Source organism: Artibeus jamaicensis, unplaced genomic scaffold (genome assembly GCF_021234435.1).
Source record: "Artibeus jamaicensis isolate MK-2021 breed Jamaican fruit bat unplaced genomic scaffold, CSHL_Jam_final contig_233, whole genome shotgun sequence".
Classification (NCBI taxonomy): domain Eukaryota; kingdom Metazoa; phylum Chordata; class Mammalia; order Chiroptera; family Phyllostomidae; genus Artibeus; species Artibeus jamaicensis.
Window position 1 is genome coordinate 29,409,960 of NW_026521486.1, and position 21,009 is coordinate 29,430,968.

General features: G+C 35.9%; 1 protein-coding gene across 1 annotated transcript in view; it reads left to right on the forward strand.

Annotated features, from left to right (window-relative positions):
• PIK3C2G (phosphatidylinositol-4-phosphate 3-kinase catalytic subunit type 2 gamma) overlaps positions 1–21,009 on the forward strand; it is a 278,883-nt gene that overhangs the window by 92,770 nt on the left and 165,104 nt on the right. Inside the window, exons 17-19 of the mRNA XM_037136665.2 lie at positions 4,663–4,777; positions 10,179–10,309; positions 13,830–14,018. Of these exons, the coding sequence (XP_036992560.2) occupies positions 4,663–4,777; positions 10,179–10,309; positions 13,830–14,018 (435 nt within the window). The remainder of the gene's footprint in view (positions 1–4,662; positions 4,778–10,178; positions 10,310–13,829; positions 14,019–21,009) is intronic.

The following is a 21,009-nucleotide window of genomic DNA, read 5'->3' on the forward strand; positions in this document are numbered from 1 at the left end:
AGAAACAATGTAAATCAGGAAATTCTGGCATAAGCATAATTACACAATGTAACTCACTGGTTTACTGACCTTTCATTGACAAGGAGAAATATTTGTAACTTTAAGATGATATGTTTACAGAAAAATAAGCCAACTGTAAGTTCAGATATTCTGTTAGCACTAATGGCCACTGCAAAATTAACTGATGATTTAATTATATTTGGAACTACCAATACTTAAGATGTTTGATAAAGTTAACTACATGATTTTCTATGCTATTAAGGAAAATTTTTTTCTAATAAACCAGCTTAGTTATTTTTTTACATAGCATGATTTGTTTTAGAATCAAATTGTAAAATACAGTAGGACCTTTGAAAAATTAGAAACTACCTTGTTACTATAATATTGGTATAAATAATGTTCTTGTATCTATTGTTCTAAAAATATTTGATAACATAAATATGTTGAAAAATTTTTATCAGTTTGTGGTTGCCACATCTAGTCGATAAAAATAGCTATCATCAAAGCAAACATCAAAGATCTTTTAAATTGCCTTTACTGGATTGGCTTTGGACTGGTGTGTGTGTGCACATGGCTGCTGCTCTATTATCTGCTTTGATGCTGGAGCCTATTCCCAGGTATGTGCGTCCTGAGGACGGGAATGAATTTATCTCTGCAGTGTCTTCCATCCCACATAATACCTCTTATAAGAAGGTAATCATTAGAGGTTGGTTTACTAAATTGAACTGGAAAAAAATCAACTCCTATTGGATACTTAGAGTAGGAATAAAATTTCAAGTCTGTAAGAAAACAGCTTTGCCCTAAAAGTAATATCTACGGGTGTTAGCAGGTATTTCAGAAATCTGATTTGTGGGTTAGAATTTTCATTATTTTCTCACTAGGAGCAGCTGGGCAGGTGCCTTCCTTTCTGTGAGTGAGTTTCTTTGAAGTTTCACCTGCAGTATGTTGTAACATCTGGAACGTTTATAAAATAATGTTTGTAGTTATTCACTGAAAATTTTCAATCTATTTTATTTCCTTCAATCATCTAACATTCTACTTTGTACATAATAGGCACACAATACATGGTAACTATATAATAAAGTTTAGGATGTTATTGTCTTTTGAACTCATCTTAAGGCCTTTTTCTAGGTGGTTATAATAGTAAAAACGCTGCCTCCATGCTGTTTCGTCCCATGCCAATTAGCACCAATAAACATTTTATATGTACATGATCATAGACAGTGGCCATCTTTAAGTTAGGCCATTTGGGACTGATATTAAGTGGTGTTTTCCAAAGAAAAAGTGTCGAAACTATGCTTCCAAAAAACCATTTCTCATGGAAATCAGACAACTGCTTCTCTTCTGGGCTAAACAACTTGAAGAAATTCAGTTTTTTAAGACACAAAAAATCCATCTGTGGGGCAGGTTCAGAGACACCGTGACTCCATTGTGCTCATTGCTCCACATCATGGAGAGTCTGACCTTGAACATGTGCTACAGGTATCTCCTGGGTTATAGCAAATATGCCTCCTAATTCCATTTTCCTTCACAGAATGAGCCGTGCCCATAAACAGTTGGGATTGCGCCTGTCATTCATTAGAGTTTGAATTGCCCACATCTAGCCATGTGGAATTGTAATGAGCACTTATGTATTTTTTCCAGCATACATTCAACCTGAAAATAGGCATAATTAAAGGCTTCCTATCTCCTTGTGGTTTCCAGAAGTGGGTTCCAGAAGAACCGACGGTTATTAAACTCAGAGGAACCAGTTATGGGTGCATCGAGAATGTCTACAAATAAACCTAAACTTCTCAAGGCACACAAATTTGCCTTCAACCCTACAAAAAAATGTGTTACAAGTACAAAAGTAAAACTCTGACCATGGACTCTCTATAATCTCTTTTGCAGCAGACCTTCCATAGCATCTATATTGTATTCACAGTGCCTCCTCACTATTATAAGAAAGTATTATTTTCACCTCAACAATTCTTGCAAGCTGCCTTTTCTACTTAAATTCAAAACAAATAGTGCAGTAGTTACTTAGCATTTCTAAATTATGGTAAATTCCTTCAATGCAGAGATTCTCAGCCCTGAATGAACAATCTCCCACAGAGACCAGCAACACTCTCCCCATCATAATTCTACTGATCATCTTTCTTATCCTTATATTTTCTGTTTACAAAAGTCTGGAAATTTACTTGGTGCTTGCAATATCTCAAAAGATGTTTAATGCAGTTCATTATCAGAAAGTAACTTAGCTAATACAAAACACACACAGAGAGTGTAGAGAATGGTGCCAAATATCTTTCCCTGCTTGAATTGCTGACAAATGCTGACATCTATTCTCAAATCACCTCATCCTTTCTAGAAATCAGCTTAGATCACTCAGTTTTTTAGAGTGAAGCATGACCAAGACATATAAATACAGTAAGGCTCTAAATATAACTCATTCTACAACTTGCAAAGAAAAATGCCACTAATATGACACGCTTTCCCTCATGACCTCCTACCTTATAACTAACAAAGAGGAAAAAACTTTCAATGATGACAAAAAATTAGTCAATTCAGGAATTTCAATAGTCCTTTTAGAAGTACACACTCTCGTCGGAATTAAATGCTTAGTCATTCAGATGTCCTCCTGACACACTGGTGCTCTTCCTGAGGTCCTATCTGGATGCACAGGATCAGAACAGAAACAGATTCTTGGGCATGGGGACCTGACCTCTTGTGTCCAAATCAAAAGCACTTTTGAAGCCATGGCTGTTCATCACAGCTCGTGTAATGGTGGCTGGTACTATCCCAGCTTGACCAGGGCTTACGGACACATGCCCTGGGTGACATGGGCTCCTGCAGGCACTGCAGACCCATCCGAGGTTTGCCTGGGAATCCCGCTTGCCTTCATCTCATCCTCACCCTTATCACCGAGGTTCCTTGTCCCTCCCATATGAACCCTGCTCTTGGAAACTTCCACACTCAAGATATCTTTAGCTCTTTCTAGATCCCATCTTCCCTATACAGAAACCAAAGGAGGCCCAACAAAGCTAAACTCAGAAGTGCCTTCTGCTTATTTGCCACTTGGTCCCAAGTTTAAAGTTATGTCATAAACCATTACAGGAACAGCACAGGAGGTGATTTGCAAATACAAGCGCAAACAGGAGCCCTCTCTGCCTTCAGCGTTATCCTGTAGTCCTCTAACGCTCCTCCCCGTCTGCCTTCCAGAAGAGAGGGAAAGGGGAGCATGTGCATCTGTGCCACGCTCACTCTGTTCCACCTTTGTCTTCTGTTCCCCACCATCACCAATTGCCAGACAATGGCGACTTTTTCTTTACCACATTCCCCATCTGATGTGCCACATCCTCCTTCCTCGCTCCTGTTAACCCTTTACCGTGGGTAGGAATATTTTCTGTAAATGCGGTAGAGTGCATTAACGTCTGAGCCCTCTATGTTTGCTGTTAGACGTTCTCATTCTTCTTTCTGCATTCTGATAAAAACTAACCCCAAACCTTTTCCAAGCAGATGGGTACTTCAGACCATTTCAGAGAGGGTTATAAATTCCAAAAGACAAAAGGAAAAATCACACTAATGATATTCTAATCTTTACCCTATTAAGCTATTTTTAGCTTGCTAATACTGGCCCCCTGGTAATATTATACCAAAACAAAGAAAAAGTTTTCTCAAGATGAGGGAGAGATAGAACAAAAAACAAAGACCCAAAATTTATTTTTCTGGAAGAATATTCTTGGATTAGATAAAAATTTATGCCCAATAATGTTTATAAATTATACTCTTGTAGGCAGATACTCTCTAACAATACCTTTGAGTATGAAAAATAAATAAGAGAGGACTCAGAAAACTAAATGTCTAAAGAAAGCTTTATTTGCTCAACTTTTCAACATATTTTACATAGTGTCTGTTAAATGGCAAGATGGACTTCTATGTTGTTTTCAGACTCATCTGACGTCTTGAAGTTCTCTATAAACTTAAATTTAATTGGAGTGCCTTTCAGTTCTACATTTTTAATTTGGTGTGTTAAAATCAAAAGCTGTTCTCAGTAATCATTGGAACAGTGTGTCCATAATCAAATTCGCATATAGAGCCAGGTACAGCTTTCTTTTTAATTCCTATAAGGATCTGTGGATTTGGATGTTACTGAAATTGTTAAAACCATGCATGAATTCTTCCTGTTTAAAGTCTTTCCAGTATGCATTCTCATCTATTATGATAATTTATAATATATTTTCAAAGATTCAGAATATGAATATCCTTTCTTATTTATGCAAAAAGAAGAATTTCTTCTGTGAGGTACCACAAGTATTTTGATTCTGCAGATCATATGCTAATATTTTTTTTTCTGTAAATTTAGAGCTCATATCTTTATAGATGCCTAGGGAATTTAGTCATTCTGTGGGGCAAAAAAATGTTCTGAAGAGTTAACCATTGTGAAAACAACTTTGTCATGCAGAAAATAAATGTAGATATCTATGAATGTAACCGTGCCTTAGGGTGATGTAAGTGAACTATTAATCAATATCTAAGCTTATGGGATATTTTATTTCTCTTCTTGCTACTGACAGAAGCCACTAAAATAGCTGATTATGTTTACATTCTAAAAGAAACCATTTACAGGTAATCAGTTTTCCTCCTGAAGTGACTCCTGTCTGTATGTGTATTCTTTGGCAGCAAATCAATTCTTGGGTCTATGCTATTCAGCCTGACATTACAGAGTGAGCCTCCTATAGAAATGATAGCTCCTGGAGTGTGGGACACAAGTCAGCCATCCCAAGTGACCTTGCAGGTAAGTGGCAGGCTACAGAATGAAAGCACACAAGGCAAGTATTGATTGATAAGTAGCCTGTTGTCAATTACAGAAACAATTTTCTAGGATCCCGCATTTTAATAGTCCTCTCTTCCTGCAGCCACTGGGATTTGTAAAATCTCTACAGCTTTTACTTTGTATTCAGCACTCTCAAAGTGTCTTTTCCCAGCTTGTGTCATAGGAATGTCAAGTCATTTTCCATCCACCACAATCATTAAGGAGAGGAATGGAGCGCTGCCATTAGTATATGCATTATATGCACTCATTTTTTCTATTGTTTAAAATGAGATCAGTCATTGGTACATGTTATTAACTGTTATTGACTTGGCACCTTACTCACACCTGCCTCTGCACCATGCCATGTTTCTTCAAATCTCTTCTATTGTACATTTCCTAAATGATGGCCAATTAGCTGAGCAGTGGGAGAGAAACCGCAACAAAATCAATCTACTACACTTTCCTTTTTCTTAAAGCCTCTCTACTTTTTGTAATCATGAATGAAAGGAGATTAATGATTTCAGGCTTTTGTTCTTACTGCTAAGAACTCCACATTTGTTCATGATTGTACGTGACCACATTGGTCAGATACCTGAACCATGGCCACTCTGATACATGAAAATGTGGGGACTGTAGACTTTTCATCCCTATAAGAAAAGCCGAGAACTGTTTCTCAGCAGCTCTCTCTAGAAAAGGATTTTTCAACTATGGACATTTTGGATCAGATCATTCTTTGTCTCCACATTGTAGGATACTGAGCAGCATCTTTGTCTTTTACTCACTAGATGGCAGTAGCACCTCCCCAGGTCAGACCATCAAATTTGCCTTTAGGGGATGTCAAATGTCCTCTAGGGATAAAATTGCTTTCAGGTGAAGATTGCTGCATCTAGAGGAAGCTAGTGGAGTCTCAAGGCTTTTAAGTTTTCAAGATCAGGGTGAGAGATTTAAGGGACAAAATATAGCAAGATGAGCAACATAGAATGGAGGAAAAAAGGAATACTAGGAGAAATGTGGCTTCCCCTCTGAAGGAAGGAGGCTGTCCTCCACCAGACAGTAGCTGAAGATCCACTTCTAAGCTGTGGACACAATGATAAGAAAGAGTAGCTGTTCAGGTTGGATCTTGGCACAATCACAGGTACTCAACAATCAGGCATACTCATCCTCAATGTTCCACTGTAACAGGACACCTACCTTTCTTTAAGAGGATGAATGTACTCTAAGACTATTTCTTACCAGGTACACAACACTTCCGCTTAACAAAAATCTTCCAAGTCTGATCATTGCCAGAGCTTTGTGGAGATAACTGCCTGATTGCAGGGCTCTTTAGCAGCAGTGGTAGGAAGGAGTAAGGGAGGCTATGAGATGAGATGCTCGTTGATTCTTCTCAGAAGGGAGGACAAGCTGTTTTCAGAACACAGGCCCTGGTAAGTGGGATCTGAAAAAACATTTCAAGCATTTCAACAGCGGCACAGATTTCCAAGCAGACATCTGGAGCCATACTGAATTTATCTTACAAGAGGAGTGGGAGGCGTGTAAATATTCAACACCATGCAAAAAAGTTAGATCATTTGATTTTTACAAGATAATTTCAAATGGTATAGACATAAAGGGAAAATTCTCAGAATAGTCTTAATTGGTGATGAAATAAAGTGAGTTATTAAGCTATTAAACTTAGAACCCTTAATAACCAGTATCACTCTAATTACATACAGCTAAATTTAGAGCAGAAATTTTAAACCTAAATATTATGAGATGGTGAGGAGATTTGAAGCAAGTTCTGCAATCAGTGTTTGCATTAAGGAGTCAATAAAAGTCTTGGAGAAAGACATCAGACTGAGAGTTAGGAAATGTGGATTATAGACTTAGCTTTCTAGCAAAAAACTTTATAGCTGTGAACAAGTCACCCAACCTTATATTTTCTCCTGGTACAATGAAAGGATTATATTATGCCTGTCTGAGTTATTTCAGGTCTGTACATTTTTACTATCTTTATCAGATGGGCAGTTATTGCCACACTGTGGCCAACCCAGTATGATAACAGATATGATATGTCCCAGAACATGATTCCTTCCAGCCCATCATGTTTGGAGGGTTCTATGGTTGATGTGCTGGCGGGAAGCAGTAGACAGACTGAAGTAGATCTGAGCTCAGCAATGGAGACGTATGATTGTACAACTCCATCACCCTGAGTCACCCTGAACTTCCTGCCTCTCCCCTTCTGCAATCTAGTAGACTGGTTCCAGCACAATTAAAGAACTAAAAGCAGAGCCATTGTAGTTAATGTTGCTCTTATTCTATCCTATATTTCTCTATTTCCTCACCTGCCCATCATGTCTCCTTCACTATATTCTAGCTAATATGTCCCCACCACACTTAACTGTTGTCTGGTAACCCACTAATTCCTAGTTGCCAAATTCAGTGGTGTTTTCCAGCCCTGTTCATACCATCCCTCTCTATGGTTTTGGGCCCTGTGTATGTCTTCCCCAGGACTGATGACGCTTCCCCTCTGGCTTTAGTGTTACTGCTCTTTTATGTTTCTCCTCATACTTTTCTCTGCTTATCCTTTCTCTGTCTCCTTGCAGGCTCCCTTTCTTCTGCAAGTCCTCACTGTTGACAGTTTTCAAGGGTTCCATCTGCTCATTGCTATTCTTGGTGCCATATTCTTAAAAAGCATTATGGAGATATAATTCATGTACCACATAACTCTTGCATTTAAAGTGTGCAATTCAGTGGTTTTTAATATTTTTAAAGATATGTACAACTATCACCACCATCAATTCTAGAGCATTTTTATCATTTCAAAAAGAAATTTCATAACCTTCAGCTATCACCTTTTATTTGCCCATTTCTTCCAACTCTGAACCCTTGCTAATCTACTTTCTGTTTCTACAAATTCACCTATTCTTCACATTTTACACAAATAGAATTATACGATATGTGGCTTTTTGCAATTGGCTTTTTCACTTAGCACAATGTTTCAAAGTTCATATATGTTGTAGCATCAATATTCATTAATTTTGTCATTAAACAATATCACACTTATGGATGTACAACATTTTATTCATTTGTTAGTCAATGTGAATCTAGATTCCTCTCACCTTTTGGCTATTAAGAATGATACCACTATGAACATTCATGTACAAGTTTATGTGTGGACATCAGTTTTTGTTTATCTTGAATGTATACCTATCAGTGGCATTCCTGACCCTCATTCATTTCTAAAGTATTATTGATGGCATCTATGCAAGTTCATTTATTAGGCTGAAACTCTAATTCAGATTCCTTCCCACCACAAGTATCAGTCATACAACCACACGCCTAATGAATTCCCATCTGACACCCAGTAAACAGCTTCAAAGACAACATATTTCACACTGAGCTCACCTTCCTCTCAAAATTGCTTTACCCCCCTGGACGTACATACCTCTGTTCATGTCGCCCAATACACCAAGTTATTTTAGTTGCTTCCCCCCTCTTCCTCCCTATTCATATTCAGTACACACTATATCCTGCCAATCTATCTTCCATACTTTCTGAAATCCTGTCCTCTCAATTTCCCACATCATCAGTTCTACATTACAAAAGTTGATGTGGTTTTCTTGCCTTTGATTTTGTCATTCCCTAATACAAACTTCGTAACTGTGGCCTTGCCAAAACTTAAATGTGAACCTGCCCCTCTCCTACTCATACATATCAATACCTCAGCACTACCTACAGAATTAAGGCTAAGCTCCCGTAGCATGATGCCCTCCCATCTCTTGCCGCTCTGTGTGACGGCTAAGCTTCTGATTTGCACTGTCCTGCTTCTACTTTATGTCTATTTATGAAAACTGTTTTCTGCCTGCAATGTCCGTTTCTTTCTCCCTTTACCATCTACTGCCCACCCCTCCCCTGACTTTGTCTGGGTACTTGATATTCATCTTTTAGGATCCATGGACCCTTAACTAGGTATCTCTTCATTACTCCCTCCTCTCTGCCTCCCAAGCAGAGCCCACTACCCTTCCTTTGTGTTCCCATAATGACCAAGACTATTTTTATCAACACATTTATATTATACTTGTTTCCCACTGACTGGGAGATTTCTGAGAACATTGACACTATTTTATTCCCAGCATGTAGAATAGTAGCTGTTATATATTTGCTAAATTAATAACATGTGTCCATACTTCCGGTCACTATAATAACCCAACCCACATATATATAAATATATAAATATAAATAATGTGTAAATATAAATACAAATGTAAATACAAATAGAAATATAAATTATATATATATTTAGTGCTTTGGTCCACAGTGTTAAATTCTTCCTTTTACCTAAGTGTATATTTTCTTTAACTCACAGTTCTTAACTCCTCCATTTCCCAAAACATTTTACTTTACATAACATCTTATTATGCGCTCTCTTCCATTATTAGTGGTGTTGGGGAAGGCAAGAGCTTATTACCAATAAAAAATATATACCAAGAACAAATATTGAAACAAATTTTAGAAGTTCCAAAATGAAACTGCTAAATTTTTTTACAAAATAAGAACCTAAACAGACTGAACTGTTTTCCAGTTATAACTCACAGAAGTCTACCTCCTAACACGCCTCAGTTTTCTCTGAGATTGCAACTTAACATAATTTAGCCAAGAAAATAAATTATGCAGATTTTTTAGTATGTAAATTGTAAAAAGTATGATAACCTTAAGCAAATATATGGAGCTCTAGAATGTTTAGCTCATTTATACTGTTTGAAAGCATGTTTTTAGTTAACTGTTACATTATTTGCTAAAACTAAATTATCACTGAAACAGGGCTAATGGAAAGTACACTGAGCCAGGAAAAAAGCAGACCTGTGTTCTGGCCTCGTCTATGAATCTAAACTACAGAGTCAATGCAAAAATTTTCCATTGCTCATATCCTTGCAAAACTGGTCTCTACCAGAGAAGATTCTACTCTCATTTCTGCAAAATGGTTCACAGACTTTAATGAACTAAATGATTACATGAAAATATGTAATTACCTCCTATAACTTTAATCATTTAATAATAGAAATGCCTCTTAATTCTTAATATAGAAAGGCCATAATTTCAACATTAAAAAAACCATATATTTAATTTTATGAAAAGTTTATATGTTGTTATTATTTTTCTCATTTTTCCTCAGACAACATTATAGATTACTAATTTATGCCAATTATATAAAGAATTGAGGGTTTGCTAAATACCATGTATACTTAAATATCAAGTCCAAACCCTAATTATTTTAAAACTTATTTTTAAGTAATAAATAACAGAAAAGATAGGAACTCTCATTTCTAAAAATCTAAGGTAGAGAATAGTAAATTAATAACATATTTTAGTTTTCAGTACATGTCAAACCATTTCTTTATTTCAGATTGACTTTCCAGCTACTGAGTGGGAGCACGTGAAACCTGATTTTGAAGATAATAGAAGTAATGCTGAGGAACCACCGAAAGAGTGTTTAAAACATATCGCCAAACTTTCACAGAAACAGTCTCCCTTACTGTAAGTGACCAGGTCTCGTCAGTCAGGGTTGCTGGCTTGTCGTGACACCATCAGTCACACTGGATGTATTCAAAACTTTAAAGAGTGAAAAAAAATAAGAAGAGTGAACCTTTCTTTCTTTCAGTTACTAAAGTGACACCTGTAGGTAATCAATCCATGTATAGGAGCTAAATTAGTAGTTTTGCATGTCTTTTATTTTGCCTGTGGTATTAAGCAACTTTAACTTTAGTCAAAGAAAGATGGGAAATTATTCAGTTCAAACAAAAAAGCGGAGAGTGATTCAATATATATCAGCATTTAACATGGGTAAACCATTGCTTAACCATCATTAGAGTGCATATAAAGTTGTTTTAGTAAGCAGCAAAAAGCAAAATTTTATTGTCTTAGCAGATTTTTAAATTACATAAGTAAATCATGTTTTAATATCACTAAACTATTGATTAAGAGTCCTTTCATTTTGTCAAACAGTAATTCTCTGAATAAAACCAAAGTCCCTGGAAGAACTATAACCGAATTATGAACTTTGTACTTATAACTTAGCAATATCTAAGCTACAACTGGCTGTGTTCAATAATAACATACCAAAAACATAATACTGAGAAAGTAGTTCTTTACATACAGACTGTGATAAACATATAACATGATAAAGCATTTTATTCCAAGAATGAGAAATAATTTAAAGGTTTTGAACAGGGGAGTCAGGTAATCTTAGTGATCTTTTTAAGTAATCCCTTTGACCACAATCTGAAGAATAGACTGGGAAGGAAGTAAGAGTATCAGCAAGCAGGACCCCAAACAGGTTAATGCGATATTTTAGGTAGGAGGTCATGGTGACTATAACTAAGGTGAGGGCAGTGGACATTGGAAGAAATAGTTCAACTTGGGAGGTATACTTGGAGGTTGAGGAGATGTGACTTGATGATTAATAGTAATTAGGGGGTAAGCCAATTGGGAAACAAAGGAATCAATACAAGTCCATGAAGAATCCAAGTTATTGAACGGATCAATGAGGCAGATGTTAGAGTCATTTTCTGGAGAATGAATAAGTTTGAACTGTTCAAAACTGAATTATTGATTGTGATCAAGAGCTCTGTTTTGGATAATCTTGTTACTTCCCTGCTTTCTAATTTCAAGTTATCTTGTGTTCTCCTCATTCACTTCAAGACAGTGACATTAGTCCCCTTCGTATGTTTCAAATGTGCTAGTTCTTTTCCCATGTGAAGAGCTTTTTATCTGATTTTTCCTCTACTGGAAATACTCCTTTCTCAGTTCTTCATATGACTGAATCATCTCACCTTGTAAGTCTCCACTGAAGTGTAATCTTCTCAAAGATACACTAATATATTCAACATAAGATATTTTCCAAAACATTATACTAAGTGAAAAAGCTATAAAAAAGAGAGTATTCACTCTGATTCCATCTGTATGAAGTTCTAAAACAAGGGATATTAATATAGAGTGCAGGGAATCATACCAGTGTTAGCCTCTGGCGGCATGAAAATACTGTTTTATATCTTCATAGGATTTTGGTTTTACCCAATATAAGCACCTACCAAAATATATTGAACTGAATTTGTGCATTTCTTTTTATGTGAATTATGCTTCAATAAAAGAAATTAATGGAAAGAATATTATTCAGGACTGCGTAAAAAGTAAATTTAATTAGAATAAAATAGTGTTAGTAATTTGGTAAAATTTTGTTACATATTTTTTCTTTTGAAGGCTTTTGAGTAGAGAAGATAGTGACAAAACAGGGAAGGAAACCAGATATACCTTAAAAACTACCTATAATACAATTCTTTCATTTTGCAGATTGAGATGGCTTTAAAAGAAGTTGTAGATGTTTTACACACTCATCTACTGATGAACCTTAAACTGCTTCCATATAATGCTGCAATGAACATAGCAGTTATTATGTTCTTTAGAATTTGTGTTTTAGGTTTCTTCAGATATATTTACAGAAGAGGGACCACTGGATCAAAAGGCAGATTCATTTTTAATTTTTTGAGGTATCTCAGATGAGTGGATAAAACAACTATGAAACACCTACACAATGGAGTAATACTCAGACATAAAAAAGAGAAAACTTTACCCTTTGCAACAGTATGGATGGACCTGGAGAACATTGTGCTAAGTAAAATTAGCCAATCAGACAAAAATAATGACCACAGGGTTTCACTCATCTGTGGAATCCAATGAACAAACTGACCTAACTAGTAAAATAGAGATAGATTCATAGAGAGCAGGATGACAGCTAGGTGGTGGTAGGGTGGTGAGGGGAGGTTAGGAGGTGGAGGGATTGTGCAGAAAGGAAGAAGGACTCATGGACACAGACAACAGCGTGGTGATTGCAGGGGTGGGAGGGCATAAAGAGACTAAATGGTAATGAAAAAAAGTACAACGAAATATTTTTTAAAAGAATACAATGGGAAAACAAGCTGTCTGCAACCCAGAAGAGGGCCCTCACCAGAGCTTGATCATGCTGAAGCCCTGTTCTCAGACTTCCAGAACTATGAGACAAATATTTCTGTTTTATGCAAGGCGAGGAAAGAAAGAAAGAAAGAAAGAAAGAAAGAAAGAAAGAAAGAAAGAAAGAAAGAAAGAAAGAAAGAAAGAAAGAAAGAAAGAAAGAAACTATAGAGAAATATTGACTTTTAGTGTATTTAATATTTCTTAGTGCCATCCTTGGGAGTTTTAGCTAATTTGAGCTGAGCACCCTAGTGTCCATTTGGAGGAGACAGTATTCAAAGGCTGCCATTGTCACAGGAGAAGCGCTGTTCTTCAGCTGCACTCTGGTTCTGAATTCTGCAGGCAAATGAGCAAAACATAATCAACTACCAGTGACTCAAGAGCCCTAGTGCTAGATTTAGATCTTCTGTTTGGGACCACTCTTCAGGGGGAAATTCTTGGACACTTAAGGAAGCTCTATTCACTGGCATTTAACTCCAAACTCCCAGTGAACTCAGAATTTAAAGCCAGAGTCAAGGGATGAATTGAGATCTTTGTTTTTGAAATCTAGACCAAACAATTTTCTGAACTCTGATGAAAATTGCTTTGAGGTGAAGGAATTCATCTTTAAAAAATACCATTTCTTCACAGGCCCACTTGGGTCTAAGTTAATTTTTTTTAAGTAAATGCTTGCTTACCTCTCTTCTAAGTAATACATCTTGCTGGATTCAGATAAATTTTGTCTGCCCTAAAAGAGATAGAAATTTTGGCCACTAAAATAACATTTTTGAAAAAGAGGCAAGGATAAATAAAAAGTAAAGAATGTGAATTATCTGAAATAAATTTTTATTTTTATTTTTGAAATTTTTTTCTATAAAAGAACACAGTTAGTGGGAAATGAGCTGGTAAAATAACCTTTCAAACCATTCCAAGAAGATAAAGAATGTGTTTTCCAAAATAAACTAAAATGGAACTTTAAAAACTAGAGTAAGATTTTATACTGTGTGTTTATAGCAATGTTTGTTAGTATAGAAACCTCCAGTAAATTATAGTTTCCAATCTGGTTTTGCAGACTGTCTGAAGAAAAGAGAAGATACTTATGGTTTTATCGCTTCTACTGTGATAATGCCAACTGCTCCCTCCCTTTGGTCCTGGGCAGTGCCCCCGGGTGGGATGAAAGAACCGTTTCAGAAATGCACACCATTTTGAGAAGATGGAAATTTTCTCACCCTTTAGAGGCACTTGGACTTTTGACTTCCAGGTAAGAATTATGTAACAAGCAAGATACTACTGATAAGAAAAATTTGTTTGAAGAGAAAATAATATAGGACTATATGATGAATTCAATAGATACTCTGTTTTTTCCCAATTTAAATAGCTATGGATATTAAATTTTGCTAATTGTAAACATGAGTACAAAGTTTAAACAAATCTAAGCTGTAATTGTGTCTTCTGTATTAACCTTCAAGTTATTGAACTTAAGAAGTATAGCTTCGCCCTGGCTGGTTGTAGCTCAGTGGATTGAGCGTGGGCCTGCGAACCAGAGTACTGCAGTTCGATTCCCACGACGGGCACATACCTGGGTTGCAGGCCAGTTCCCAGCAGCGGACACATGAGAGGCAACCACACATTGATATTTTTCTCCCTTTCTCCTTCCCTTCCTCTCTAAAGATAAATAAATAAAATCTTAAAAAAAAAAAGGATAGCTTCTTAAATGAAAATAGCCGTATTGTTTTTACAGAAACAACAAAATAAAATATGGAAAAATAAATTTATCTATTCCTCCCCCCTCAAAAGAAAAAAGTTCTTAAGAATTGGAATCATACCTTTTTTACTATTTACATATGCAAAGTGTGGCAAAATACCATGCTTACAGTAGCTGTACAATTAATATGCCAATTATAATGATAAAACTATCTATTATATACTCCCCAGATATTTCCTCAGGGAAAATCACTGGGTACAGCAGTGAGGATGGGGTGATGATGTCTTCTTCTAGTTAAGGAAAAGTGTGTGGGAACCTGGCTCTGGTTTGGGGAAGCAGGTCTTCCCTGGCTTTTATTTTACATTCAAAGACATGAAAATACATTTTAAATATGTCCTGATAACATCAGCTCACCAGCGTCATAAAGAAGTCTGCAATCTCTCGAGTCAGAGAAGATTTGCAGAACCCAGATCTATTCTGAATTCTCCATAGGAAGGAGAAAGGTGGGGCAGAGAGAGACACAAAGGACTCTCAAACTGATTTGTTTAGATTTGTTTAAAAATTAGTGTCATTTATGAAGCTTTTGGGGTGGGAAAGGGTTTTCTTTTCCTATTATTTATGAGTTACTAACTTCATCTCAATCCTCCAAGATCAAAATTTACTAATTTTCTTAGAATCTTACATTTTTAGTACCTCTCCCATTGAAGCTTTTACTCAGTTTCATGGTTTTTTCCATTAATAAATGTGTACACAGATGCCCACTCTTCCTTGGTAAATGACAGATAGATGACAGGTAGTTATATAGATGATAGATAAATGATTGACAGATTTGTGAGTAGGTTGGTAGGTGGTAGATGGAAAAGAAGGAAGGAAGGAGTGAAAGAAAGAAGGAAGGAAGGGGAGAAGGGATCAGGGAAAAAGGAAAGACTTTTTTGTTAGTTGAAGCTAGAGCTTTTTTCTTTATTATAAGGCTTCTCTGCAGATCCTAGAATTGACTAATGCCTGCCTAATACAGTGCTATATTACTTTATAAATTATACTTTATTGCAATTTGTTTATAAGCAACAGGTGGAACATGTGATTTTGCTCACATTGCACTAAGAGCTACTGAAGGCATAATAGATCATCTATTTTCCAAAGGCTTAATAATACCTGAAATAATTACTCAATATTTAATCACTTATTAAAATACATTATGGTCATTTGCTCCTTAGTTTAACATTTAAGTTATGTTATTTGAAGAAATAATCTATTAGCTTTCTGACCCACATTACCTAGTACAGTTTAATGAATTAATAAGAGAAGTAATGGTAGGAAAATCAATTAAGAATTGATTGATTTCATTATAATGACCCACAATTCATGCTTGTATTTCAGGACCCTTCTGGAAAAAACAGGTTCTCGTTTCTACCATATTCCTAACCTTTTTTTCCTGATTTAGGTATATAAGAAAAATCAAAATCTACAAAGAATTTTTTACTAAATTCTAGTTTTTGCTCAAGTAAGACTTAAAATATTAGCACAATTATTAATTTACCATTCCTGAACTGATTAAATAATAGGAAGTTGCTTCAACAGGTTAAGGGTAACAAGTTACAGAATAAGAGAAAATTTAGGCAAATCATATACATGATCATGGACTTGTATCCAGAATTATATATACATAATCTTACAACTCAATGATGAAAAGGTAATTTTTCAATGTTTTCGTTTTAATTTATTTTTATTTATGTATGTGTGTATATATACATATATATAACTATATATAACTATATATATATACAATTTTATTGTTGTTCAGTTACAGTTGTCTGCATTTACCCCACACCCCAGCCATCCCCATATCCTGCCCTTGCTTCCACCCCCCTTGGTTTTGTCCATGTGTCCCTTCCCTCCATTATCCCCTCTGGCTACTATCAGATTGTTCTTAATTTCAATGTCTCTGGTTATATTTGGCTTGTTTTTGTTTCGTTGATTAGATGCCACTTAAAGGTGAGATCATATGGCATTTGTCTCTCACTACCTGGCTTATTTCATATAACATAATGCTCTCCAGTTCCACCCATGCTGTCACAAAGGGTAGGAGCTCCTTCTTTTTTTCTGTTGCATAGTATTTTATTGTGTAAATATACCATAGTTTTTTAATCCACTCATTCACTGATGGGCACCTGGGTTGTTTCCAGCACTTGGCTATTGTAAGTTGTGCTGCTATGAGCACTGAGGTGCATAGGTTTCAAAAATGTATATGGAACTATAAATGACCCAGAATAACCACAGTAATTTTGAGAAAGAAGAACAAAATAGGAGGGATCACAATACCTACATCAAACTGTATTACAAGGCCACTTGTAAACAGCCTGGTACTGTCATAAGAACAGACACATAGACCAATGGAACAAAATAGAGAGCCCAGAAATCAACCCAACTCTCTACAGTCAATTAATATTGGACAAAGGGGGCAGTAAGCATAAAATGGAGTAAAAAATAGCCTCTTCAACAAATGGTTTTGGGAGATCTAGACAGCTACATGCAAAAAATGAAATTTAATCACCAATTTACACCATACACAAAAATAAATTCAAGGTGAATAAAAGATTTAAATATAAGTTGTGACACCATGGAAGTCCTAGAGGAAAACATAGGCAGGGAAATCTCAAACATTCCACATGGCAATATTTTCACTGATATGTCCCCTAGAGCAAGGGACATAAGGGAAAGAATAAACAAATGGGACCTCATCAATTTAAAAAGCTTCTGCATGGCTAAAGAAAACAGCATTAAAATGAAAAGAGAACCAACTATATGGGAAAACATATTTTCCAACAATACATCCAGTTTGATCTCCAAAACATATAAAGAACTCACGACTCCACTTTAGGAAGACAAACAACTTAATTAAAAAAATGGGCAAAAGATGAGCAGACACTTCTCCAAGGAGGACATACAGAGGGCCCAGAGACAAATGAAAAGATGCTCAGCATCACTACCATCAGAGAGATACAAATTAAAACTACAATGAGATATCTATCATTTCATACCAGTCAGAATGGCCATCATAAACAAAGCAACAAACAACAAGTGTTGGAGAGAATGTGGAGAAAAGGGAAGCCTAGTGCACTGTTGGTGAGAATGCAGACTGGCGCAGCCACCATGGAAAACAGTATGGAATTTACTCAGAAAATAATAATGGATCTGCCTTTTAACCCAGCAATTCCACTGCTAGGATTATATCCTAAGAATCCTGAAAAAAAAACAATCCAAAAGAACCTATGTACTCCAATGTTCATAGATAACTCCATTTTTAAATGGTCAAAGGACCTGAATGAATATTTCCCCTAGGAAAATGAATTGTACAATGTCCAATAAATACATAAAAAGATATTTGACATCATTAACCACTAGGGAAATGTAAATGAAAACCACAATGAGATATCACTTCACACTCAATAAAATGGCTGTAATCAAAAAGACCAGTAATAAGTGTAAGTTAAGAATATGGATAAACTGAAATTCTCATACATTGCTGATGTAAAATGTAAAATGAAAACAATTTTCAGTTCTTTAACTATTAAACATGCGTTAGCATAGTGACCCAGGAGTTCCACACTTAGTTGTGTACCCACAATAAATGGAAAGCATTTCCATTCAAACATTCATGCATGAATGTACAGAGCAGCATTATCCAGAGAGTAGAAACAGGTCAAATGGGCATCAGTTAAGGGCTGGGTAAATAAAGTGTGGTATTTCACACGACAGAATATTTTTGATAATAAAAGGAATGAATATTATATATGTTACAAAATTATGTTGAGTGAAATAGGCCAGGTGTTGAAAGACAAGTACCATATGATCTCACCTTTAACAGGAAGCTAAACAAAACAAACAAGCAAGCAGAATAAAAACAAAGACACTGAAATAGCGAACAAGGGGACAGTGACCAGAGGGGAGAGGGAAGGAAATTTAAGGGGAAAAAAGGGGAGGGATTTGGAGGAACAAATATGAAGGACACCCCTGTGTCTTTACCCTCTTAGTAGACGAGAACTAAGGGGGGTGGAAATGGGAGGGAGGTGGGGAGCATGGGGCAGGGGGGCTGGGATGGGAGAAATAGACAAAAAACTGTACTCGAAAAATAACTAAATAAAAATTAAATATATATATATATATATATAAAACAAAACCAATGAACTTTGAAAACATCATGCTAAGTGAAAGAAGCAAGTTAAAGAACATCACATATTGCATAATTTCATTTGTGAGAAGTGTCCTGAATAGACAAATCAACAGAGAGAGAAAGATTAGTGGTCACCTGCAGCCAGGGGAGGTTGGGCGGAAATGGGGAATGGTTGTAAATGGATATAAGGTTTCTTTCTTGGTTATGGTTGCACAACTCTGGGAACATGCCAAAAACTTCTGAATTGTACACTTTGAGTGCATTTATGGCATTTAAATTGCTTCTCAAGGAAGTATTAAAAATTTTTAAATAGTGATTATAAAGATAAAAACAATGAATCTTTGTATCTCTAAAGCACAATACTCTCATGAGACAACTATTTTGTTTTATTGAGATGTGCCTTGGTCTATTTTAAAGACACTTAAATGGGCCAACTAATATTCTAATGTAAAGCTCATGGAACATTTCATTTAAAAAGTATGAATGAAACCTGTAATACTGCTCAGTTTTTTTTTGTTTATAAAATAAGAAGATTCTCTGGATAGACTTCAATATTCTCTGATTCCTGACAGTGAAGTATAATTGTGCTTAGCGTGAAACTTCTCTACCGAAACATATTTTGAAAATGTTTGACTCAGCATTTTAAGGATAAAAATTGAATTTTTACTTAGTTCCCCTTAATAATGCCTCATTTCATCATCCACAATAATCCTGTGAGAGAAATACTGTTACCCCAATTTTACCTATGAGGAAACTGAGGCTGACAGGGGTCAGGTGGACCAGTGTGACACTAGTGAGTTGAGGAGCTAGAATTAAGCTCCATATGTACCCCACATGGATATGAATCCAGAAATTCACTTAGGTACATATGGGGGCTATTAACATCTTCAATATGTAAACAAAACTATCCTAAAATAGGTTTATTATAGTAAAATGCAGTAGTTAACTATCTCGTCATACTTGGCTGTTTCTCCTGCACAGTGTAATTCATTTCTTCCTGGCTAATCAGACTTTCGGAGATTATAGGGACTGGTTAGAAAGTAGAGTGGATTTATTAAGTGTCATTCCAAGAATTTAGTAGAAACTTGATTTATTTGCACATCGGACAGTTTCTTATTATGCACCAAAGAAGGTCATTGAAAACGCCAAACTATCTCCATTGTCCTCATCCTGGGACTCCCACTCTCAGTTTCACTGAACTACAAAAAATCTTGAGAACAAGTGTTTTCAGAAATGAGCCTTTCTCTTTTTTTAACAGATGTATATACGTAGAACCTTTCATTCTGAAGAAGCAAAGTAGGCATTCTTTTCAAATGCACATGGAACATTTTCAAAGATAGACCACATACTAGAATACAAAACAAGCCTCAACAAATTCAAGAAAATTGAAATCAACTGAAGCATTTTCTCAGACCAAAAGGGACTAAAACTAGAAACCAACCTCAAGGTAAAAATTCAAAACCACCTAAATTCATGGAGATTGAATAGCATGCTATTAAACAATGAATGGGTTAATAATGAGATCAAGGAAGAAATCAAAAAGTTTCTGGAAACAAATAAAAATGAACACACAACAGTCCAAACCTTATGGAACACAGCAAAGGCAGTCCTGAGAGGGAAGTTCATAGTGATACAGGCCTAAAAAAAAAAAAGAAATGAGCCTTTCTCCTTCCCTAAGATCAACAGCTACCTCTTCTGAGAAGAGTATGTGCTTGTTAAATAAGTTGTCAGAGTAAGTTCTTCAGAGATCTGCTTTTTTTCTCCTTTGAATCTTCTATTTTTGTCAATAGTTTAACCTCTTGTGAAATTATGTACTCCATTTTTAGCCTGGGAAATTTTTAATAATGCTGTTAACTTAATCCTCTCTAAAGATGCACCACCTCCTTTTAGTTTATTTTTAGCAAGAGACATGTTGAGATTTAATTTACCTAGTGTGGGCTGCAGGGTGTTAATATTTCCACTACTGACTGCCAGCAATATGCTCACCCAGTGCTGATTCTTCCACTGGAGATGGCGGCCCTGTCAGCATGTCAGAGACGGAGGGCTAAGGTCTGTGCTTCTTGGCAGATGGTTGCTATTTTCTTGAACCCTGATGCACAGGCACAAGTATTTAAGTGCTAATAACAAGCAGAAATTACCCAAGGAATTAAAAGGCAGTTCAAGGAAAGTATTCATTTAAAAATAGCAACTCTGAATTGGCATCAGAGGATTACATCAAAAGCTTAAATAAAAATGTGACAAGGTACCAGAACTTGCCATCCCACATGATATAAAAGTATTGCTTTGCAGAAAGAAGGGCAAGACTTAACAGGCAGTACCTAGCTTCCAAAATTAGTTTCTTGGAAAAATGTTTCACAAAAATGTTTGCCCACGCCA